We start from the raw sequence: 26,114 nt of genomic DNA, 5'->3' as shown, positions 1-26,114 counted from the left end.
ATGCGCGCTCCCGCTTCATTGCTGGCAGCCGCCGTTCATCTACTGGTATTACCAGTAGATGAACGGCGGGGTGAGCGGCTTTCCATAGCGTCCTGCTATGGAAAGGCGCTCACCCCCGTTGACATCACTGGGCAGGGTGGGAAAGCGCTCAGTGTGTATGCACTAAGCGCTTTTCAGCCCAGCGATGTCAGCGATCATCGCTGTACATACACACTGGGCAAAAACGCCCAGTGTGTATGGACCTTAAGTAACAAGCCTACAAACAATTATCTGTGATAATGGGACTGACCACTAGATGGAGCTAACGCAAGAAACGAATGATGCTAGTGGTGTGAGACTGCTCATCTGGAATAGTTCTGAGCACTCTGGATAACAGATCCAATACATTTTTTGCTACTGCATCAATACCTATTTAGTATTGATGTAACTTCTGGATAGGAATGTTCCAGGGTATTGCACTTTGAGTTCTGCTGGCCATCTGCATTCTCAGTGCCTTCCACCGAGATCAAGCTAGGCTAGTCAGTATCTTTACCCACCAGAAGTCCATCAGTAGATGCTCTGCCTGTCACATCCAACATATCAACAGTGCCAGCTATTCAAGTATTCAAAGCGGGATAATACCTGATTAAACATTTCTGTGGGCGCTATGGGTGATGGAAATAGGCATGGTAAAGGACATACAACTAAGTAATGGTTAATTACAACTAGTAGGGAACAGTAGTATAAAATACTAACTGAATCTGCTGGTTATTAAGGATAGTGCTGGTTAAAACTCTAGCGCCAATAACAATAATCTGGCAATGCGAAATCACTCCAAATATTAAATACATCAATATCACTCAGTCTATAACTCTATGTAATTAAGACTTTGCAGATCAGTATAGTGCTGTATTTGCTGTAGTTGGTACACATACTGTACAACATGTGTAACTAATCTAGGTTATACAACCTACTACTCGGTTCCATTTCATTTTAAATCTGGACAGTTTGGTGGGTCAGTCACCTTTATTCCTCTCACAAAGGCCCTGTAAGAGTGTACAGCAGGCTTGGCAGCACTGCTGGTACTATGTAAGTCAGAAGTGCTCAGTACCCGGTTCCACTGCAATGTGACCACTGTAGTATTTCAGCTTGGCCATATACCGTCTATTCATGTGTAGGTGAGTTAGAAGTGGCATTGTCTATATCAACAAGTAGGTAATCGGAGCATATAAATATGAATAGGATCACTCAGTTATGATTTAAGCCATCGATGAAAGATTACACCCATCAGTCATAACATTAAATCCGCCTGCCTAATGTTGCATAGATCCCCTAATGCCGCCAAAACAGCTCTGACCTGTTGAGGCATGGACTCCATAAGACCTCTGAAGGTGTCATGTGGTATCAGGCTGCAAGGCGATAGCAGATGCTTTAACCACTTAACTGGCATGGTCAGATCTCATGCGACTGCGCTATCCCACCCTGTCCCCCCGTTTTTGATGAGGAGATCCATTCTGCAGATGTGCATAATATAATGTTTAAATATTAAAAAAAAAAAAATACTTTTGCAACTTTATTAAATAAAATACATTTTAAAAAACAATGTTAACAGTTTTGAAGGGAAAAATCGTCCGTTAAGTAATGTAAGTTGTGGGTGGGGCCTCCATGGCTTAGTCTTCTTCCAGCGGTTCCCAAAGATGCTCGATCAGATTGAGATCTGGGGAATTCGGAGGCCAAGTCGTCAATACCTTGAACTCTTTGTCATGTTGTTCAAGCCTTTCTTAAACACTTTACTGACGATTTTTAAGTTCCCCTCCCCACACCATGATTCCCTGGCGCATGTGCTCCAGAATGCCGGCCACATGACATTCTGGGGCATGAGTCCGGCGGTCAGAGACCACCCGCAACACTGCAGCGAGCCAGAGGAGATCCGTTCTGCACCTGTGTAGAACGGATCGTCTAATCTACAAACGGGGGTACACGGTGGGGCAGTGCGTCACATGTAATGCAACTTGACCAGGTAACGTACTTCTGGCTCCAATCGCATCACATACAATATAGCCAGGCAAGGGGTTAAGCAATTTTTGCAGTGCGGCAGGGCGCATTATCCTGCTGAAACAGGCCACTGCCATCAGGGAATACTGGGTGTACTTGGTCTGCAACAATGTTTAGGTAGATGGTACGTGTCACAGTAACATCCACATGAATGGCAGTACCCAAGGTTTCCCAGCAGAACATTGTCCAGAGCTTCCCATTCCTCCACTGGCTTGCCTTCTTCCCATAGTGGTGCCATCTCTTTCCCAGGTAAAAGGTGCACATGCACTCGGTGGTCCACATGATTTAAAAGAAAACGTGATTCCTCCGACCAGGCCACTTTCATCTATTGCTCCATGGACCAGATCTAACTCTGACGTGCACTTTCTGCGGTGGACAGGGGTCAGCTACGCAGCCCCATAAGCCGCAAGCTGCAAGGCACTTAGTGTTCTGACACCTTTCTGCCATAGCCAGCAGTAACTTTATTAGCTCTTTGTGCTACAGCAGGATCCTTACGCGTGCCCATTTTTACTGCTTCCAATATATCAACTTTAAAAAAAGTTCACTTACTGCCTAATACAGTATATCCCAAACCTTGACAGATACCATTATAACGAGATAATCAATGCTGTTCTCTTCACCTGTCAGTGGTTTTAATGTTCGAACTGATGGGTGTATAGTGCAAGTGAGAGTTATAGGTGTAATTGTATTGCTCAACTTTCACTGGGATATAAGATTGCCTGACCATTACCATAATAACGATAGTACTTTGCACGCGACTGTGAATTCTGACTTCACCCAGGACAAGAAGATTGTGCCTGATATTACCTAAGTGGCCCAATAAATGTCTGCTACGTCCTTAATAATAACATAGCACTACCCCCGTCATTTTAGCACTGCTGCACTATATTATCATTTTGTTTTGCTGCACATCTGTCAGATTCCTCCATGGCATCCAAAGGGAATAGCTGGGTAATTCTATATGTAATTGGCAAATTATCTTCAATTTCCAGCTATTGCCAAGGGTTTGATGTAGGGTGCAGACCACCTCTTACATGTCATGGAAATAAATGATCCCGGTTTAAATCTAGTACAGAGTGTCCTGAGTGTAAAATATCTCCTGACTCTGTGTTGGTTTGTGATGTGAATAGAAGAAACCTTTCACACTTAGGCAAGTTGCGTGCGGTTGCGAGATTTCGGCAGTGTAGTGTTGAGATTTTATTGCTTTAACTATCGAGGCTACATTGCTGAAGTCTTACACTGCCCGCAACGCGCGGACTATTACATTCGGGACTTGTTTGTTTGCTTTAAAAAAGATAAAAAGCCTTTTTGTGCCATCAATATTTTATTGGTCATTGCACTTTTTTTTTTAAAAAGAAAGAGGCACATTCAGCACCTTTATGGTAGTTCTAGAGGTTGGTAGCAGTAGGGAGGCAGTGGGTTGTTTTTGATTCATTTTAAAAATGTTCAGTACACTAATATAGTAACTAATCGTTGTCAGAGAAGCATTTGTTAGTAAATCCTATGTATTACTAAATGAGGACTTTTTTTTTTTTAAGTTAACAAAATTGAAATAACACTATATAGTACACCTTTTTATTCACAAGCCAAGGTAACCATATACACTGAGTGAGAATAGGGTTTCCTATTGGCTAAATAATGATCACTGCACAGTATTTGTATACATATGTGTCCTCCTACATTTCTCTGACGTCCTAGTGGATGCTGGGAACTCCGTAAGGACCATGGGGAATAGCGGCTCCGCAGGAGACTGGGCACAAAAGTAAAGCTTTAGGACTACCTGGTGTGCACTGGCTCCTCCCCCTATGACCCTCCTCCAAGCCTCAGTTAGATTTTTGTGCCCGAACGAGAAGGGTGCACACTAGGGGCTCTCCTGAGCTTCTTAGTGAAAAGTTTAGTTTTAGGTTTTTTATTTTCAGTGAGACCTGCTGGCAACAGGCTCACTGCATCGAGGGACTAAGGGGAGAAGAAGCGAACTCACCTGCGTGCAGAGTGGATTGGGCTTCTTAGGCTACTGGACACCATTAGCTCCAGAGGGATCGAACACAGGCCCAGCCATGGAGTCCGGTCCCAGAGCCGCGCCGCCGGCCCCCTTACAGAGCCAGAAGCAAGAAGAGGTCCGGAAAATCGTCGGCAGAAGACATTCTGTCTTCACCAAGGTAGCGCACAGCACTGCAGCTGTGCGCCATTGCTCCTCAGCACACTTCACACTTCGGTCACTGAGGGTGCAGGGCGCTAGGGGGGGGGCGCCCTGAGCAGCAATAAAAACACCTTGGCTGGCGAAAATACATCACATATAGCCCCCAGGGCTATATGGATGAATTTTAACCCCTGCCAGATTACACTGAAAAACGGGAGAAAAGGCCGCCGAGAAAGGGGCGGAGCCTATCTCCTCAGCACACTGGCGCCATTTTCCCTCACAGCTCCGTTGGAGGGAAGCTCCCTGGCTCTCCCCTGCAGTCACTACACTACAGAAAGGGTTAAAAAAGAGAGGGGGGCACTAATTAGGCGCAGTATAAACAATACAGCAGCTATAAGGGGAAAAACACTTATATAAGGTTATCCCTATATATATATATATATATAGCGCTCTGGTGTGTGCTGGCAAACTCTCCCTCTGTCTCCCCAAAGGGCTAGTGGGGTCCTGTCCTCTATCAGAGCATTCCCTGTGTGTGTGCTGTGTGTCGGTACGTTTGTGTCGACATGTATGAGGAGGAAAATGATGTGGAGGCGGAGCAATTGCCTGTAATAGGGATGTCACCCCCTAGGGGGTCGACACCTGAGTGGATAAACTGCTGTAAGGAATTACATGACAGTGTCAGCTCTTTACAAAAGACAGTGATTGACATGAGACAGCCGGCTACTCAGCTTGTGCCTGTCCAGACGTCTCATAGGCCGTCAGGGGCTCTAAAGCGCCCGTTACCTCAGATGGCAAATACAGACGCCGACACGGATACTGACTCCAGTGTCGATGGGGAAGAGACAAATATGACTTCCAGTAGGGCCACACGTTACATGATTGAGGCAATGGAAAATGTTTTACACATTTCTGATAATACGAGTACCACCAATAGGGGTATTATGTTCAGTGAGGAAAAACTACCTGTAGTTTTCCTGAATCTGAGAAATTAAATGAGGTGTGTGATGAAGCGTGGGTTTCCCCCGATAAAAAACTGATAATTTCTAAAAAGTTATTGGCATATATCCTTTCCCGCCAGAGGTTAGGGTGCGTTGGGAAACACCCCCTAGGGGGGATAAAGCGCTCACACGCTTGTCAAAACAAGGGTTCTACCCTCTCCTGAGATGGCCGCCCTTAAGGATCCTGCTGATAGAAAGCAGGAGGGTATCCTAAAATGTATTTACACACATACTGGTGTTATACTGCGACCAGCAATCGCCTCAGCCTGGATGTGCAGTGCTGGGTTGGCGTGGTCGGATTCCCTGACTGAAAATATTGATACCCTAGATAGGGACAGTATATTATTGCCTGTAGAGCATTTAAAAGATGCATTTCTATATATGTGTGATGCACAGCGGGATATTTGCCGACTGGCATCAAGAGTAAGTGCGCTGTCCATTTCTGCCAGAAGAGGGTTATGGACACGACAGTGGTCAGGTGATGCGGATTCCAAATGGCATATGGAAGTATTGCCTTATAAAGGGGAGGAGTTATTTGGGGTCGGTCTTTCAGACCTGGTGGCCACGGCAACAGCTGGGAAATCCACGTTTTTACCCCAGGTCGCCTCTCAACATAAGAAGACGCCGTATTATCAGGCGCAGTCCTTTCGTTCCCATAAGGGCACGTGGGCAAAAGGTTCCTCATTTCTGCCCCGTGACAGAGAGGGAAACGGCTGCAGAAATCAGCCAGTTCCCAGGAACAGAAGCCCTCCCCCGCCTCTGCCAAGCCCTCAGCATGACGCTGGGGCTTTACAAGCAGACAGGGAGGCAGTGTTGGAAGCCATTCACAAGCTGTATTCCCAGCAGGTAATAATTAAGGTACCCCTCCTGCAACAGGGAAAGGGGTATTAGTCCACACGGTTGTGGTACCGAAGCCGGACGGCTCGGTGAGACCGATATTTTAAATCTAAAATCTTTGAACACTTACATACAGAGGTTCAAATTCAAGAGAAGGGGACTACATGGTGTCTCTGGACATCAAGGATGCTTACCTTCATGTCCAAATTTACCCTTCTCACCAAGGGTACCTCAGGTTTGTGGTACAGAACTGTCACTATCAGTTTCAGACGCTGCCGTTTGGATGGTCCACGGCACCCCGGGTCTTTACCAAGGTAATGGCCGAAATGATGATACTCCTTAGAAGGAAGGGAGTTTTAGTTATCCCTTACTTGGACGATCTCCTGATAAGGGTAAGATCCTGGGAACAGTTGGAGGTCGGTGTAGCACTATCTCAGGTAGTGTTGCGACAGCACGATTGGATTCTCAATATTCCAAAATCGCAGCTGGTTCCGACGACTCGTCTTCTGTTCTTAGGGATGATTCTGGACACAGTTCAGAAAAAGGTGTTTCTCCCGGAGGAGAGAGCCAGGGAGTTATCCGAGCTAGTCAGGAACCTCCTAAAACCGAACCAAGTCTCAGTGCATCAATGCACAAGGGTTCTGGGAAAAATGGTAGCTTCCTACGAAGAAAAGCCATTCGGCAGATTCCACGCAAGAACTTTCCAGTGGGACCTGCTGGACAAATGGTCCGGGTCGCATCTTAAGATGCATCAGCGGATAACCCGGTCACCAAGGACAAGGGTGTCCCTCCTGTGGTGGTTGCAGAGTGCTCATCTTCTAGAGGGCCGCAGAGTCGGCATTCAGGACTGGGTCCTGGTGACCACGGATGCCAGCCTGCGAGGCTGGGGAGCAGTCACACAGGGAAGAAATTTCCAGGGCTTATGGTCAAGCCTGGAGACATCATTTCACATAAATATCCTGGAGCTAAGGGCCATTTACAATGCTCTCAGCTTAGCAAGACCTCTGCTTCAAGGTCAGCCGGTGTTGATCCAGTCGGACAACATCAGGGCAGTCACCCATGTAAACAGACAGGGTGGCACAAGAAGCAGTCAATGGCAGAAGCTGCAAGGATTCTTCGCTGGGCGGAAAATCATGGGATAGCACTGTCAGCAGTATTCATTCCGGGAGTGGACAACTGGGAAGCAGACTTCCTCAGCAGGCACGGCCTCCACCCGGGAGAGTGGGGACTTCACCCAGAAGTCTTCCACATGATTGTAAACCATTGGGAAAAACCAAAGGTGGACATGATGGCGTCCCGCCTAAACAAAAAATTGGACAGGTATTGCGCCAGGTCAAGGGAACCTCAGGCAATAGCTGTGGACACTCTGGTAACACCGTGGGTGTACCAGTCAGTGTATGTGTTCCCTCCTCTTCCTCTCATACCAAAAGTACTGAGAATTGTAAGACGGAGGGGAGTAAGAACTATACTCGTGGCTCCGGATTGGCCAAGAAGGACTTGGTAACCGGAACTTCAAGAGATGCTCACGGAGGACCCGTGGCCTCTACCTCTAAGAAGGGACCTGCTCCAGCAAGGACCCTCTCTATTCCAAGACTTACCGCGGCTGCGTTTAACGGCAGGGCGGTTGAACGCCGGATCCTAAGGAAAAAGGCATTCCGGATGAAGTCATCCCTACCCTGATCAAGCCAGGAAGGATGTAACCGCAAAGCATTATCACCGCATTTGGCGAAAATATGTTGCGGGGTGCGAGGCCAGTATGGCCCCGATGGAGGAATTTTCAACTAGGTCGATTTCTGCATTTCCTGTAAACAGGAGTGTCTATGTGCCTAAAATTGGGGTCCATTAAGGTTCAAATTTCGGCCCTGTCAATTTTCTTCCAGAAAGAACTAACTTCAGTTCCTGAAGTTCAGACGTTTTGTAAAAGGGGTACTGCATATACAGCCTCCTTTTGTGCCTCCAGTGGCACCTTGGGATCTCAATGTAGTTTTGGGGTTCCTAAAGTCACATTGGTTTGAACCACTTGAGTCTGTGGAGTTAAAATATCTCACATGGAAAGTGGTCATGTTGTTGGCCCTGGCCTCGGCCAGGCGCGTGTCAGAATTGGGGGCTTTATCCTGTAAAGGCCCTTATCTGATCTTCCAGACAGGGCGGAATTGAGGACTCATCCTCAATTTCTCCCTAAGCTGTTTTCAGCGTTTCACGTGAACCAGCCTATTGTGGTACCTGCGGCTACTGGGGACTTGGAGGACTCCAAGTTGCTGGACGTAGTCAGGGCCCTGAAAATATATGTTTCCAGGATGGCTGGAGTCAGAAAATCTGACTCGCTGTTTATCCTGTATGCACCTAACAAGCTGGGTGCTCCTGCTTCTAAGCAGACTATTGCTCGTTGGATTTGTAGCACAATTCAGCTTGCACATTCTGTGGCAGGCCTGCCACAGCCAAAATCTGTAAAAGCCCATTCCACACGGAAAGTGGGCTCATCTTGGGCGACTGCCCGAGGGGTCTCGGCTTTACAACTTTGCCGAGCAGCTACTTGGTCAGGGGCAAACACGTTTGCTAAATTCTACAAATTTGATACCCTGGCTGAGGAGGACCTGGAGTTCTCTCATTCGGTGCTGCAGAGTCATCCGCACTCTCCCGCCCGTTTGGGAGCTTTGGTATAATCCCCATGGTCCTTACGGAGTTCCCAGCATCCACTAGGACGTCAGAGAAAATAAGAATTTACTTACCGATAATTCTGTTTCTCATAGTCCGTAGTTGATGCTGGGCGCCCATCCCAAGTGCGGATTGTCTGCAATACTTGTACATAGTTATTGTTACAAAAATCGGGTTATTGTGGTTGTGAGCCATCTTTCCAGAGGCTCCTCTGTTATCATGCTGTTAACTGGATTCAGATCACAGGTTGTACGGTGTGATCTGTGTGGCTGGTATGAGTCTTACCCGGGATTCATAAATCCTTCCTTATTGTGTACGCTCGTCCGGGCACAGTATCCTAACTGAGGCTTGGAGGAGGGTCATAGGGGGAGGAGCCAGTGCACACCAGGTAGTCCTAAAGCTTTACTTTTGTGCCCAGTCTCCTGCGGAGCCGCTATTCCCCATGGTCCTTACGGAGTTCCCAGCATCCACTACGGACTATGAGAAATAGAATTATCGGTAAGTAAATTCTTATTTTTGCCTTCATACACCAAGCAGCAGGAGATGCCTGGTGCGTGAGTGAGCTGACAGGTCCTGTGCAACTCTGTTAACGTTTGGCGTCTTTTTTTTTTTTTTTGCTGAAAATGCATCTTATTCGCAACTCTATGCCAATTAGATGCACAAGCAGACTCTGCTGATTAAAATGATATGCAACATGCCTATATTCTGTGTGCGGCTGTATCTGCATATGAAATGCTACAGTACATGTTTTCTAAAACACTGTAGCGTGTCATTTTGTATGCAGGTACAGCTGCGGTCACACACAGAATATAGGCATGCCACATATTTTAATCCGCATAAGCTGCTGGTGTGTCATAGTCGCATCATTTTGTGAATAAAACACATTTTAATGGAAAAAGCTGCAAAAAAACATGCTATAGAATGGCATGACTATTAGGGCTATTTAATGTGCCAGTAGACTAGATGTATGTGGAGACGTCTGTAGTACTGTATTACAAATATAAACCTGCACCTACACAGAGAAGGCAGATATTTTTGGCCTAAAATAATTATTACAGAAATGCAGTCTATTTCCCAAACTCTGCCATTACAGTTCACGTTTTAAGGATATCCTTGCTCGAGTCCAGATGGTTGAATCAAATTTACTGTGGTATAAGTTAAATCGCCTGGACTCGAGAATAGATTTCCTTGAAGCCTGGACTGTAATGGCACACTTTTGGAAACTCTGCTCTAGGACATGAATTACGGTTCATCCCACAAATTGTTTGCTGGATACTACAATCTATTTGAATGAAGGGCCCCATACACTTATGACGTGACAGTCCGTCATGTCATATAAGATTTCGTCCAACCTCCTGGCAGCCTCCCCGTTGGTAAAATAGTATTAGATATATCGTATGCAGTTGTTTTTTGTTTTTTTTTGCATACAATGTATCTTTTACTATCTATTTACTGCGGGATCCGACATATAATGAGTGCAGCACTCGTGATATGTCGGATCTAGGGGGATCCGAGCTGATGCTCACAGGAACGCGGATCGGATTGGCTTTTCAAGCACCCCGAAAATGCCCGATTTCACCCATTATATTGGGCCGAATACCCGAATTGGGCTGAAATCGGGCAAAATCGGCCTAGGGTATGGGGCCCTTTACTCTTGTCCAACAATGTAGCACCTTCTGCAAAATTGCCTGTTAAAAACTGGTCAGCACACTGAGCTGGATGACATGACGCCCGAGTTAGGTGGTTATGCAGGATGCCAGCCAATCTCTGACTTTTTTGTAAAGGGGCAATCACTTACAAAGCAAAAAAATCCCGCACGGCTGCCGGACTCTGGCATCATTACATTAGGCCCCTTGTTTCTGTCATTTGACATAGGTAGTAAGTAGTTCTCCCCCCATAGAAACATTCAGTGTAGTCCACCACGTTTCCATGGTTACAAATATTATAAAGAAGCAGAATTATTCATATCTAGCAACAACAGCGGTTCTGAATGCACTTTCAGGAAGACGTCCTAATTCAAGTACAAGGGTGACCTGTAGTGCCCAACCTAAAATTCTTTATTGTACAACATCATATATTTTTAGTTTTTTATAATAAACCCTTCCCTGTTTTAATTTGGTTATGTTCTGTAAAACATGACACACTGACTATGTATGACGCTGCAGGAAAGTATGTGAAAGCTCTACCTGCTAGTTTAGTGTTGGTGTCTTGGCACTGGCATTTGTTCATGTGGTAGTATTGTACCAGGGATTCTCATGTACTCCGTTTGTGCTCCAACAAGATGTTGGCAAGTTTACAGGTAACAATGCAAAGTCCAGAATCCTGGTCTGCTGTTTGTATATATTCTGATTGTTGCTTTGATGTAATCTGAGCTGGTGTTTGCTGGGTCTATGGATCTGCCACATGCTGAGTGCCTTGTTTCTCAGTAAAGCACCAGATCTGCAGGAAGCTGCCCGCCTTCAGGGTTTTTATATGAATTGCTAAGGCGTATTATGATTAGCACCAATTGATTTTTTTTCTATATTCAGCACTATGAGATTTGTGCTATGGTGGCCAGAAGAAATATACTTTCTGTGTAAGCAGCAGATTTACTATGTGATGTCAGAAGTCTCAAGTGATTTTTTATTTCTTCACCTTGTAATTGGGATCTTAATGTATGGCTCTTTGTGCATCTATTCAGATAAGTAGTTTTATAAGTGATTATTTTAAAGTTCACTAAAACTAATGGAAAAATTGGCTCAATTCTACTAATAAAATCCACACCATCTTACCCAATAATGTTAATTTATTTATTTTAAATACCTTCAGTTCTTTTAAACTTCTCAAACTTATACAAGAAAATGTGTTGATGTCCTTAGAAGCTATTTTCTATAAGCTAGCTTTTATATTCTGTTTACTTTTAATTTTTCTATTTCAATCTTTAAGTCTGTTTTGGTAGTTTAGTTTTTGTTTATGCTTTTCAGGGTTTTTTTTTCCCCCTGTAAATTGTGTATGTACATGGTCAAGTCACATTACTGTGACCTGTGACATTTGACGTCGGCAGCGCATAGCCCATGAAGTACGTCACATGTCGTGAGCGTGGTGGGTATACAAGGTATGAGATAAGCCGTCTGCACACATATCGTTCCATGCTGTCATGGGTAAAAGGGGCGAGTTGTAAAAAGGGATATTATCGGATTTCGGGCCAAAAGTGGCAGTATTTCTGAAACAGCGCAGTTTAAGGTGTACTGTCGTGCCATTGATGTTAGAGGTGAACATCGGTGCTAAAGGTGCGTGAGGGCCGACCGACACGCTGCAGTGGAGCAGCTCACCGTAAAAATTAACCTGGGAGTTACCAGACCTGTGTCTAAAATGACAGGTCAGCCCATCTAGCTTCTGTCCGTGTTGCACACGGCGGTGACTCCGGCTATTAGCTGGTGGTCATAATAATGTGACTCGACTGTGTATTTTCTGATTTTCTTTTACTGTTGATTTGTCCTTTTGGAATACAGAAAATCAGCATCTGGGCTGACATCTCTTAAAATCAATTTTAGCAGTAGCCCAAAGCCTCTTATATGCTCCTTCATAAACAGAGCTGGCAACTGCAGTTGTACTTCTACACGCATCCCCTTGAGATATGTCTTTGAGGTGCGGCTCACAGATAGGAGGATGAAGATCCACTCATTGGGTGATAAAGCCAAACAACCACATTTCCCCTGTACTTCTTTCTGGTCTAGACCTTTTAAATAGGAATGGTTTACAGTTGCAATGATTTACAATTGAATATCCTGCCTGTGATCGGTCTTATGGGCTTATGTGGAACTAAGAAAGATTATGAATTTTTCCCTTGCAGGGAGTTTGCTTGGCGCGACCCCGAATTACCTGAGGTCATTCATATGCTTCAACATCACTTCCCGTCTGTGCAAGCAAATGCAGCCGCTTACCTGCAACATCTGTGCTTCGGAGATCATAAAATCAAAATCGAGGTAGGAGACAATGAGACCTCATTTCTGTTGTATTGTGTTAGGATTACTCAGCAACAAAGATTTCTTTGACGTCATGTACAGTATACCAAGTGCCTTTGAAAGGTTACCTAGGAAGAGTGGAGGCAGCCTATAATTTCCCTATGAATGACTGACACCACTGAGTACCTTGGGCCTCAATATAACCAGTTGCTATTGAATTGTTAGGCTGCTTTTTCCACGATCTAGTTGGCTTTAGCCCACACAGTTGCTAAACAAGCTGAGACCATAAGCTGCTTAATAGTGTGATGTAAAAATTCTTTTTATCAGTATTTGTCACTCTTCATTTTGTATTGTATGTGGTAGAGCCATGTTTTCACATTACTGATCTGACTGTGTTAATGGTGGCTGATCTCCAGCTTTTAAAATGTGCAAGAAAATCTAAAATATATATATATATATACAAAATAAACTGCATCTATAAAGAACATTTTTTCCTATAGCAATAATTGTGGTTTTTAACGCTTGATAAAATGATAGCAATTTTTCTGTCACTGAGAGCAAGTTGCATTGAGGTAGTATAAAGGAACAATGGCTATTGAGAAAGGAAAAGTCTCTTGTTTCCTGCCACACACACAGACAATTTACACCAGCGTCCAATGAAATTGTGTAATCATGGCGGGTGCCTACATTTTACACAGAAGTGCATTGAAACTTTATGGACTGGGAAAGTTCCTTGCTCAACACTGAAGGAAATAAAGCCGCAAGTGTCAGGAAGTGTAAGAAATGTATGCCCATGTCACCCCTTGTTCTGTGCGTTGGAGCCCAGCTCTGCAGTTACCTTTCAGCCTTTGGTCTTGCCACTTTTAGTGATACCATACGAGAATATTCAGTGTATCCTGCCATAAGCTAGTAAATTTTCTCTGACGTCCTAGTGGATGCTGGGACTCCGTCAGGACCATGGGGAATAGCGGCTCCGCAGGAGACAGGGCACAAAATTTAAAAGTTTGACCACTAGGTGGTGTGTACTGGCTCCTCCCCCTATGACCCTCCTCCAAGCCTCAGTTAGGTTTTTGTGCCCGTCCGAGCACGGTGCAATCTAGGTGGCTCTCCTAAAGAGCTGCTTAGAAAAAGTTTGTTAGGTTTTTTATTTTCAGTGAGTCCTGCTGGCAACAGGCTCACTGCAACGAGGGACTTAGGGGAGAAGAAGTGAACTCACCTGCGTGCAGGATGGATTTGCTTCTTAGGCTACTGGACACTAGCTCCAGAGGGACGATCACAGGTACAGCCTGGATGGGTCACCGGAGCCGCGCCGCCGACCCCCTTGCAGATGCCGAATAGAGAAGAGGTCCAGAAACCGGCGGCAGAAGACGTCTCAGTCTTCATGAGGTAGCGCACAGCACTGCAGCTGTGCGCCATTGCTCTCCGCACACTTCACACCAGCGGTCACTGAGGGTGCAGGGCGCTGGGGGGGGCGCCCTGGGCAGCAATGTAATATACCTATTCTGGCTAAAATATATCACATATAGCCCCTGGGGCTATATGGATGTATTTAACCCCTGCCAGGTTCCAAAAAAACCGGGAGAAGAAGCCCGCCGAAAAGGGGGCGGGGCCTATTCTCCTCAGCACACAGCGCCATTTTCCTGCCCAGCCCCGCTGCGAGGAAGGCTCCCAGGACTCTCCCCTGCACTGCACTACAGAAACAGGGTAAAAACAGAGAGGGGGGGCACTTATTGGCGATATTTATAATATTTGAGCTGCTATAAAGGGAACACACTTATTAAGGTTGTTCCTATATATATTTATAGCGCTTGGGTGTGTGCTGGCAAACTCTCCCTCTGTCTCCTCAAAGGGCTAGTGGGGTCCTGTCTTCTATCAGAGCATTCCCTGTGTGTCTGCTGTGTGTCGGTACGTGTGTGTCGACATGTATGAGGACGATGTTGGCGTGGAGGCGGAGCAATTGCCTGTAATGGTGATGTCACCCCCTAGGGAGTCGACACCAGAATGGATGGCTTTGTTTATGGAATTACGGGATAGTGTCAGCACGCTACAAAAGTCGGTTGACGACATGAGACAGCCGGCAAACCAGTTAGTACCTGTCCAGGCGTCTCAGACACCGTCAGGGGCTGTAAAACGCCCTTTACCTCAGTCGGTCGACACAGACCCAGACACTGACACTGAATCCAGTGTCGACGGTGAAGAAACAAACGTATTTTCCAGTAGGGCCACACGTTATATGATCACGGCAATGAAGGAGGCTTTGCATATCTCTGATACTGCAAGTACCACAAAAAGGGGTATTATGTGGGGTCTGAAAAAACTACCTGTAGTTTTTCCTGAATCAGAGGAATTGAATGACGTGTGTGATGAAGCGTGGGTTACCCCTGATAAAAAACTGCTAATTTCAAAGAAGTTATTGGCATTATACCCTTTCCCGCCAGAGGTTAGGGCGCGCTGGGAAACACCCCCTAGGGTGGACAAGGCGCTCACACGTTTATCCAAACAAGTGGCGTTACCGTCTCCTGATACGGCCGCCCTCAAGGATCCAGCTGATAGGAGGCTGGAAAATACTCAAAAAAGTATATACACACATACTGGTGTTATACTGCGACCAGCAATCGCCTCAGCCTGGATGTGCAGTGCTGGGGTGGCTTGGTCGGATTCCCTGACTGAAAATATTGATACCCTGGATAGGGACAGTATTTTATTGACTAGAGCAATTAAAGGATGCGTTCCTTTATATGCGAGATGCACAGAGAGATATCTGCACTCTGGCATCAAGAGTAAGTGCGATGTCCATATCTGCCAGAAGAAGTCTATGGACACGACAGTGGTCAGGCGATGCGGATTCCAAACGGCATATGGAAGTATTGCCGTATAAAGGAGAGGAATTATTTGGGGTCGGTCTATCGGATTTGGTAGCCACGGCAACAGCCGGGAAGTCCACCTTTTTACCTCAAGTCCCCTCCCAACAGAAAAAGCCGCAGTCCTTTCGTTCCTATAAGAACAAGCGAGCAAAAGGACATTCATATTTGCCCCAAGGCAAAGGAAAGGGTAAGAGACTGCACCAAGCAGCCCCTTCCCAGGAGCAGAAGTCCTCCCCGGCTTCTGCAAAGGCCTCAGCATGACGCTGGGACCTTACAAGCGGACTCAGGGGCGGTGGGGGGTCGCCTCAAGAATTTCAGCGCACAGTGGGCTCACTCGCAGGTGGACCCCTGGATCCTGCAGGTAGTATCTCAGGGTTACAGGTTGGAATTCGAGAAGTCTCCCCCTCGCCGGTTCCTAAAGTCTGCTTTGCCAACGTCTCCCTCCGACAGGGCGACGGTATTGGAAGCCATTCACAAGCTGTATTCTCAGCAGGTGATAGTCAAGGTACCCCTTCTACAACAGGGAAAGGGGTATTACTCCACGCTATTTGTGGTACCGAAGCCGGACGGCTCGGTAAGACCTATTCTAAATCTGAAATCTCTGAACCTGTACATACAAAAATTCAAGTTCAAGATGGAGTCACTCAGAGCAGTGATAGCGAATCTGGAAGAGGGGGATTTTATGGTGTCCTTGGACATCAAGGATGCTTACCTTCATGTCCCAATTTGCCCTTCACACCAAGGGTACCTCAGGTTCGTGGTACAAAACTGTCATTATCAGTTTCAGACGCTGCCGTTTGGATTGTCCACGGCACCCAGGGTCTTTACCAAGGTAATGGCCGAAATGATGGCGTATTAATTATCCCTTACTTGGACGATCTCCTGATAAGGGCAAGATCCAGAGAACAGCTGGAGGTCGGAGTAGCACTAACTGAAGTAGTGCTCCAACAGCACGGGTGGATTCTGAATTTTCCAAAATCCCAACTGATCCCGACGACACGTCTGCTGTTCCTAGGGATGATTCTGGACACTGTTCAGAAAAAGGTATTTCTTCCGGAGGAGAAAGCCAGGGAGTTATCCGAACTAGTCAGGAACCTCCTAAAACCAGGGACAGTGTCTGTGCATCAATGCACAAGAGTCCTGGGAAAAATGGTGGCTTCTTACGAAGCGATTCCATTCGGCAGATTCCATGCACGAATTTTTCAGTGGGATCTGCTAGACAAATGGTCCGGATCGCATCTACAGATGCATCAGCGGATAAAATTGTCGACAAGGACAAGGGTCTCTGCTATGGTGGTTGCAGAGTACTCATCTGTTAGAGGGCCGCAGATTCGGCATACAGAACTGGGTCCTAGTGACCACGGATGCCAGCCTGAGAGGCTGGGGAGCGGTCACACGAGGAAGAAACTTCCAGGGCGTGTGGTCAAGCCTGGAAACGTCTCTTCACATAAATATACTGGAGCTAAGAGCAATCTACAATGCTCTAAGCCTGGCAAAACCTCTGCTTCAGGGTCAGCCGGTGTTGATCCAGTCGGACAACATCACGGCAGTCGCCCACGTAAACAGACAGGGCGGCACAAGAAGCAGGAGGGCAATGGCAAAAGCTGCAAGGATTCTTCGCTGGGCGGAAAATCATGTGATAGCACTGTCAGCAGTGTTCATTCCGGGAGTGGACAACTGGGAAGCAGACTTCCTCAGCAGACACGATCTTCACCCGGGAGAGTGGGGACTTCATCCAGAAGTCTTCCACATGATTGTGGTCCATTGGGAAAGACCAATGGTGGACATGATGGCGTCCCGCCTCAACAAAAAACTGGACAGGTATTGCGCCAGGTCAAGAGACCCTCAGGCAATAGCTGTGGACGCTCTGGTAACACCATGGGTGTACCAGTCAGTGTATGTGTTCCCTCCTCTGCCTCTCATACCCAAGGTACTGAGAATTATACGGCAAAGGGGAGTAAGAACGATACTCGTGGCTCCGGACTGGCCAAGAAGGACTTGGTACCCGGAACTTCAGGAGATGCTCACGGAAGATCCGTGGCCTCTACCTCTAAGAAGGGACCTGCTTCAGCAGGGACCGTGTCTATTCCAAGACTTACCGCGGCTGCGTTTGACGGCATGGCGGTTGAACGCCGGATCCTAAGGGAAAAAGGCATTCCGGAAGAGGTCATCCCTACCCTGGTCAAAGCCAGGAAGGAGGTGACTGCACAACATTATCACCGCATTTGGAGAAAATATGTTGCATGGTGTGAGGCCAGGAAGGCCCCGACAGAGGAATTTCAACTGGGTCGATTCCTACATTTCCTGCAAACAGGATTATCTATGGGCCTCAAATTAGGGTCCATTAAGGTTCAAATTTCGGCCCTGTCGATATTCTTCCAGAAAGAATTGGCTTCAGTTCCTGAAGTTCAGACTTTTGTAAAAGGAGTACTACATATACAGCCCCCGGTTGTGCCCCCAGTGGCACCGTGACCGTGGGATCTCAATGTAGTTTTGGATTTTCTCAAATCCCATTGGTTTGAGCCACTCAAATCGGTAGATTTGAAATATCTTACATGGAAAGTAACCATGCTACTGGCTCTGGCTTCAGCCAGGAGAGTGTCAGAATTGGCAGCTTTATCATATAAAAGCCCATATCTGATTTTCCATTCGGACAGGGCAGAATTGAGGACGCGTCCTCATTTTCTGCCTAAGGTGGTATCAGCGTTTCACCTGAACCAGCCTATTGTGGTGCCTGCGGCTACTAGCGATTTGGAGGATTCCAAGTTGCTGGACGTTGTCAGAGCATTGAAAATATATATTTCAAGGACGGCTGGAGTCAGAAAATCTGACTCGCTGTTTATACTATATGCACCCAACAAGCTGGGTGCTCCTGCTTCTAAGCAGACGATTGCTCGTTGGATTTGTAGCACAATTCAACTGGCACATTCTGTGGCAGGCTTGCCACAGCCTAAATCTGTCAAGGCCCACTCCACAAGGAAGGTGGGCTCATCTTGGGCGGCTGCCCGAGGGGTCTCGGCATTACAACTCTGCCGAGCAGCTACGTGGTCAGGGGAGAACACGTTTGTAAAATTCTACAAATTTGATACCCTGGCTAAGGAGGACCTGGAGTTCTCTCATTCGGTGCTGCAGAGTCATCCGCACTCTCCCGCCCGTTTGGGAGCTTTGGTATAATCCCCATGGTACTGACGGAGTCCCAGCATCCACTAGGACGTCAGAGAAAATAAGATTTTACTTACCGATAAATCTATTTCTCGTAGTCCGTAGTGGATGCTGGGCGCCCATCCCAAGTGCGGATTGTCTGCAATACTTGTACATAGTTATTGTTACAAAAAAAATCGGGTTGTTTATTGTTGTGAGCCATCTTTTCAGAGGCTCCTACGTTATCATACTGTTAACTGGGTTCAGATCACAAGTTGTACGGTGTGATTGGTGTGGCTGGTTTGAGTCTTACCCGGGATTCAAAATCCTTCCTTATTGTGTACGCTCGTCCGGGCACAGTATCCTAACTGAGGCTTGGAGGAGGGTCATAGGGGGAGGAGCCAGTACACACCACCTAGTGGTCAAACTTTTAAATTTTGTGCCCTGTCTCCTGCGGAGCCGCTATTCCCCATGGTCCTGACGGAGTCCCAGCATCCACTACGGACTACGAGAAATAGATTTATCGGTAAGTAAAATCTTATTTACTTGCATATTCTTAAGGTCTGAACTTCCCAGCTATATACAGTTTATCCATTGCAAAGAGGACTGAACAGCCTACTCTCAGGATGGTGTCATGCAGCAAAATAGGTGTTGCGTTTATACCACTCCATCTGCCGTTAGTGACCGGATGAAGGGAAGGACGGGCTGCCGTCTCACAAGAGTGCAGAAAGCAGACACTTTACATATAGTCAAAACACCCATTGTCCGCCATATTAAGAGGTTATCTGCTTTCATATTGAAGTTAAATAGCTATTGTCAGCACTACTTCTGGCAGCCAGAGAGCAGTTGCTTTGCGAGTTGAGAGACTCTCTGCAGACACTATGGGGTCTATTCAATTACTGTCAGATTTTTTTTTTAAAGTCGAAAAAACTTCACTTTCCGACTTTTTTAGGTCAAATTTGGTGTGAATTATAGTGCCGTTTTCCGACTTTTTTAAAAATCCAACTCGTCGGAAAACAAGTGGAGCGGAGGATTATCCGCAGATCCGCGGGTTTTGCCGGATTTGCAGCCGATTGCAACAGTTTTTTGGCCCGTTTCCGACAATGTCAATCCGACTTTAAAAAAAGTTGGATCGACATTGTCAAAAACAGGCAAAAACCTGTCCGAATTGACCGCAAATTGAATATTGAACGGTCTGATCCTCTCCATCAGAGAGGATCCGACAGGCATTGAATAGACCCCTATGGTGCGTCTCCCAGTGTCCACTGTGACTGTGGAAACGTCACTTGATATCCTTCTGCCCCATGAAAAAAAAAAATAAGATTTTTCAGGTGACAGAAATCCCTAATATATGATCAACACCGATGCCAAGATGTAATTTAAGATTATTATTTTGTAGCGCGGCCTGTCCGGTGGTGGCGTGCATATAGTACAGTAGTACACCACTAATCATCCTTACACACGCCATGTTTGCAGGTGATCTGATAACCCCCTAACACAATATAAATGTTTCCAAGTTACTAGTGCAGTGTCACAACAATACACCACTGACCATTTCATATAGGGCGAAGATTTCTAGTATGTACCTTAATCCATAACATCTGATCACATTACTGTAACATTTATGTGATTATATTCCCTTACCCAAGTCTATGTACAGCAGCATCACCCAGGGAAACATGGGCAGTCTGCTGCTGCTGCAGTACATGCTCTGAATTGTAAATGACATTTCTGCCACACACTGTTCAAGTGTTTACATTTGGCTCTTAGCTGACTCTGAGCAGAGAGTTCACTTCATATCCAAACATGCCTGCTTCTCAGAGGAGCGGATCTAGCCAGTGGGGGTGGGGATTTTCTGCTTATGTGTCTCTATGTATTTGTGTCTATGTTTGGATAAATTGATGTCTTCATATAGATTTATATAGCTAGTGAATTCATTGTGAGTGGGCTATCTACTGCATTATAGACACATCTGAGCATGCAACATACTGTATAAATAAACGTATGTCCCTTAAATTGTGCGGTGCAGCCATTTAGGTTAGTCTGTAACCACCGTTTTTACACGTCTCCATGACATCTGGTGATGAGAGCCATCTTCAGGGTATGAACTCAATATGTATGTAAACCCTTATGCTGCCTAGGTCTGTGGGAATTTTCTGTCTGCAGCACCTTAGATGGATGCCTGTCAAAATGATGACATCGCCTTAGGCCTAAAGTGTAGACATGTTTTTCTCTAATGTCCTAGTGGATGCTGGGGACTCCGTAAGGACCATGGGGAATAGCGGGCTCCGCAGGAGACTGGGCACTCTAAAGAAAGATTTAGTACTATCTGGTGTGCACTGGCTCCTCCCTCTATGCCCCTCCTCCAGACCTCAGTTAGAATCTGTGCCCGGCCAGAGCTGGGTGCCAGGTTTTTTATTTTCAGAGAGCTTCTGCTGGCAACAGACTCTCTGCTACGAGGGACTGAGGGGAGAGAAGCAAACCTACTCACGGCAGCTAGGTAGCGCTTCTTAGGCTACTGGACACCATTAGCTCCAGAGGGATCGAACACAGGTACCTAACCTTGATCGTCCGTTCCCGGAGCCGCGCCGCCGTCCCCCTCGCAGAGCCAGAAGAACAGAAGCAGCAGAAGCATGAAGACATCGAAATCGGCGGCTGAAGACTCCTGTCTTCACTTAAGGTAGCACGCAGCACTGCAGCTGTGCGCCATTGCTCCCACAGCACACCGCACACTCCGGTCACTGTAGGGTGCAGGGCGCAGGGGGGGGGGCGCCCTGGGCAGCAATTAATTGCCTTTTTGGCAAAAATAGACATATATACAGTCTGGGACTGTATATATGCCCGAGCCCCCGCCATTTTTTACACATTAAAGCGGGACAGAAGCCCGCCGCTGAGGGGGCGGGGCCTTCTTCCTCAGCACACCAGCGCCATTTTCTCTTCACAGCTCCGCTGGAAGGACGCTCCCCAGGCTCTCCCCTGCAGTATACAGGTGCAATAGAGGGTAAAAAAGAGAGGGGGGGCACATAAATTTAGGCGCAGAAATATATTTAACAGCAGCTACGGGGTAAACACTAAGGTACAGTGTAATCCCTGGGTTATATAGCGCTGGGGTGTGTGCTGGCATACTCTCTCTCTGTCTCCCCAAAAGCCTTTGTGGGGTCCTGTCCTCAGTCAGAGCATTCCCTGTGTGTGTGCTGTGTGTCGGTACGCCTGTGTCGACATGTTTGATGAGGAAGGATACGTGGAGGCAGAACAAGTGCAGCTGAGTGTGGTGTCGCCGCCGACGGTGCCGACACCTGATTGGATGGATATGTGGAAGGTGTTAAATGATAATGTAAACTCCTTGCATAACAGATTGGATAAAACTGTAACCTTGGGACAGTCAGGGTCTCAACCCTTGCCTGATCCTACAGCACAGAGGCCGTCAGGGTCTCAAAAGCGCACACTATCACAGATAATTGACACAGATGTCGACACGGAATCGGACTCCAGTGTCGATGACGATGAGGCTAAGTTGCAGCCTAAAATGACTAAAGCCATCCGCTACATGATTGTAGCAATGAAGGATGTATTACACATTTTTGAAGAAAATCCTGTCCCTGACGAGGATTTATATGTATGGGGAGAAAAAGCATGAAGTGACTTTTCCCCCTTCACATGAATTAAATGAATTTTGTGAAAAAGCGTGGGATTCCCCTGACAGGAAGGTGATAATTTCCAAGAGATTACTTATGGCGTATCCTTTCCCGCCAACGGACAGGTTACGCTGGGAATTCTCCCCTAGGGTAGACAAGGCGTTGACACGCTTGTCTAAGAAGGTGGCCCTGCCGTCTCAGGATACGGCCGCCCTAAAGGATCCTGCGGATAGAAAGCAGGAAGCTATCCTGAAGTCTGTTTATACACATTCTGGCACACTGCTGAGGCCAGCAATTGCTTCGGCCTGGATGTGTAGTGCGGTAGCTGCATGGACGGATACTCTGTCTGAGGAGATAGATACCCTGGACAGGGACACTGTTCTACTGACCCTGGCACATATCAAGGACGCGGTCCTATATATGCGGGATGCCCAGAGGGACATTTGCCTGCTGGGCTCTAGAGTAAACGCAATGTCCATTTCTGCCAGAAGGGTCTTATGGACTCGGCAATGGACAGGGGATACCGACTCTAAAAAACACATGGAGGTTTTACCTTATAAGGGTGAGGAATTGTTTGGGGACGGTCTCTCGGACCTAGTTTCCACAGCTACGGCTGGGAAGTCAAATTTCTTGCCTTATGTCCCTCCACAGCCTAAGAGAGCACCGTATTACCAAATGCAGTCCTTTCGTTCTCAGAAGAGCAAGAAGGTCAGAGGTGCGTCCTTTCTTGCCAGAGGCAGGGGTAGAGGAAAAAAGCTGCACCATACAGCTAGTTCCCATGAACAAAAGTCTTCCCCAGCTTCCACTAAATCCACCGCATGACGCTGGAGCTCCACAGGCGGAGCCAGGAGCTGTGGGGGCGCGTCTCCGACATTTCAGCCACCAGTGGGTTCGCTCACAGGTGGATCCTTGGGCTATACAAGTTGTGTCTCAGGGAAACCAGCTGGAATTCGAGGTGACGCCCCCTCACCGTTACCTAAAATTGGCCTTACCAACTTCCCCCATGGAATGGGAGATAGTGTTGGCGGCAATTCACAAACTTTTTCTCCAGCAGGTGGTGGTAGAGGTTCCCCCCCTTCAACGGGGAAGGGGCTACTATTCCACTATGTTTGTGGTACCGAAACCGGACGGTTCGGTCAGACCCATTTTAAATTTAAAATCCCTGAACATTTATCTGAAGATATTCAAGTTCAAAATGGAATCGCTCAGGGCGGTCATTGCAAGCCTGGAAGAGGGGGATTTTATGGTGTCTCTGGACATCAAGGATGCTTACTTGCATGTCCCCATTTCTTCTTCCTTCGGAAGCAAGGGGTTACAATTATCCCATACTTGGACGATCTCCTCATAAAAGCGAGGTCCAGGGAGCAGTTGCTGATCAGCGTAGCACGCTCTCAGGAAGTGTTGCGTCAGCACGGCTGGATTCTGAACATTCCAAAGTCGCAGCTGATTCCTGCGACGTGTCTGCCCTTCCTGGGCATGATTCTGGACACAGACCAGAAGAAGGTGTTTTTCCCGGTGGAGAAGGCTCAGGAGCTCGTGACTCTGGTCAGAGACCTCCTAAAGCCAAAACAGGTATCGGTGCATCACTGCACACGAGTCCTGGGAAAGATAGTGGCGTCATACGAAGCCATTCCCTTCGGCAGGTTCCATGCGAGGATCTTTCAGTGGGATCTGCTGGACAAGTGGTCCGGATCGCATCTTCAGATACATCGGATGATCACCCTGTCCCCCAGGGCCAGGGTGTCTCTTCTGTGGTGGCTACAAGGTGCTCACCTCCTCGAGGGCCGCAGATTCGGCATACAGGACTGGGTCCTGGTGACCACGGATGCAAGCCTCCGAGGGTGGAGGGCAGTCACTCAAGGAAGAAACTTTCAAGGGCTGTGGTCAAGTCAGGAGACTTGTCTGCACATAAATATCCTGGAGCTACGGGCCATATACAACGCCCTGAGTCAAGCGGAGCCTCTGCTTCGAGACCAACCAGTGCTGATTCAGTCAGACAACATCACGGCAGTCGCTCATGTAAACCGCCAGGGCGGCACAAGAAGCAGGGTGGCAATGGCGGAAGCCACCAGGATTCTTCGTTGGGCGGAGAATCACGTGCAAGCACTGTCAGCAGTGTTCATTCCGGGAGTGGACAACTGGGAAGCAGACTTCCTCAGCAGACACGACCTCCACCCGGGAGAGTGGGGACTTCATCAAGAAGTCTTCACGCAGATTGTAAATCGATGGAAACTGCCACAGGTGGACATGATGGCGTCCCGCCTCCACAAAAAAATTAAAGCGGTATTGCGCCAGGTCAAGGGACCCTCAGGCGATAGCTGTGGACGCACTGGTGACACCGTGGGTATTCCAGTCGGTCTATGTGTTTCCTCCTCTTCCTCTCATACCCAGGGTACTGAGAATCGTAAGAAAAAGAGGAGTGAGAACAATACTCATTGTTCCGGGTTGGCCAAGAAGGACTTGGTACCCGGAACTGCAAGAAATGCTCACAGAGGACCCATGGCCTCTGCCTCTCAGACAGGACCTGTTGCAACAGGGGCCCTGTCTGTTCCAAGACTTACCGCGGCTGCGTTTGACGGCATGGCGGTTGAACGCCGGATCCTAGCAGAAAAGGGCATTCCGGATGCAGTTATTCCTACGCTGATAAAGGCTAGGAAGGACGTGACAGCAAAACATTATCACCGTATATGGCGAAAATATGTTGCTTGGTGTGAGGCCAGGAATGCCCCTACTGAGGAGTTCCAGCTGGGTCGATTCCTGCACTTCCTACAGTCAGGTGTGACTATGGGCCTAAAATTAGGGTCCATAAAGGTCCAGATTTCGGCCCTATCCATTTTCTTTCAAAAAGAACTGGCTTCACTGCCTGAGGTTCAGACGTTTGTTAAGGGGGTGCTGCATATTCAGCCTCCTTTTGTGCCACCAGTGGCACCTTGGGATCTTAACGTGGTCTTGGCTTTCCTGAAATCCCACTGGTTTGAGCCACTTAAGACAGTGGAGCTAAAGTATCTCACGTGGATAGTGGTCATGCTGTGTTGGCTCTAGCCTCAGCTAGGCGTGTGTCAGAATTGGCGGCTTTGTCATGTGAAAGCCCCTATCTGGTTTTCCATATGGATAGGGCAGAATTGCGAACTCGTCCGCAGTTTCTGCCAAAGGTGGTGTCATCTTTTCATTTGAACCAACCCATTGTGGTGCCTGTGGCTACTCGTGACTTGGAGGATTCCAAGTTGCTTGATGTGGTCAGGGCTTTGAAGATCTATGTTGCCAGGACGGCTGGAGTCAGGAAAACTGACTCGCTGTTTATCCTGTATGCATCCAACAAGCTGGGTGCTCCTGCTTCAAAGCAAACCATTGCTCGCTGGATCTGTAACACGATTCAGCAGGCTCATTCTGCGGCTGGATTGCCGCATCCAAAATCAGTGAAAGCCCATTCCACAAGGAAGGTGGGCTCTTCTTGGGCGGCTGCCCGAGGGGTCTCGGCATTACAGCTTTGCCGAACTGCTACTTGTTCGGGTTCAAACACATTTGCAAAGTTCTACAAGTTTGATACCCTGGCTGAGGAGGACCTGGTGTTTGCCCATTCGGTGCTGCAGAGTCATCCGCACTCTCCCGCCCGTTTGGGAGCTTTGGTATATGCTGGGCGCCCGTCCCAAGTGCGGACTTTCTGCAATACGTGTGTATAGTTATTGCTTAACAAAGGGTTATGGTTATGTAGCATCGGTTGAGTGATGCTCAGTTGTTGTTCATACTGTTAACTGGGTAAGTTTATCACAAGTTGTACAGTGTGATAGGTGTGGCTGGTATGAGTCTTACCCTGGATTCCAAAATCCTTTCCTTGTAATGTCAGCTCTTCCGGGCACAGTTTCCTT

General features: G+C 47.3%; 1 protein-coding gene across 5 annotated transcripts in view; it reads left to right on the top strand.

Annotated features, from left to right (window-relative positions):
* PKP4 (plakophilin 4) overlaps positions 1-26,114 on the top strand; it is a 667,418-nt gene that overhangs the window by 435,195 nt on the left and 206,109 nt on the right. For all 5 annotated transcript variants that reach the window (XM_063933691.1, XM_063933687.1, XM_063933688.1 and 2 more), the window contains one exon: positions 12,497-12,629. In XM_063933691.1, the coding sequence (XP_063789761.1) occupies positions 12,497-12,629 (133 nt within the window). The remainder of the gene's footprint in view (positions 1-12,496; positions 12,630-26,114) is intronic.

This window comes from Pseudophryne corroboree, chromosome 7, assembly GCF_028390025.1.
Source record: "Pseudophryne corroboree isolate aPseCor3 chromosome 7, aPseCor3.hap2, whole genome shotgun sequence".
NCBI classification, from domain to species: Eukaryota; Metazoa; Chordata; class Amphibia; order Anura; family Myobatrachidae; genus Pseudophryne; species Pseudophryne corroboree.
Note: the sequence above shows the minus strand (reverse complement) of the source record. Positions and strands in the feature narration are given on the sequence as shown.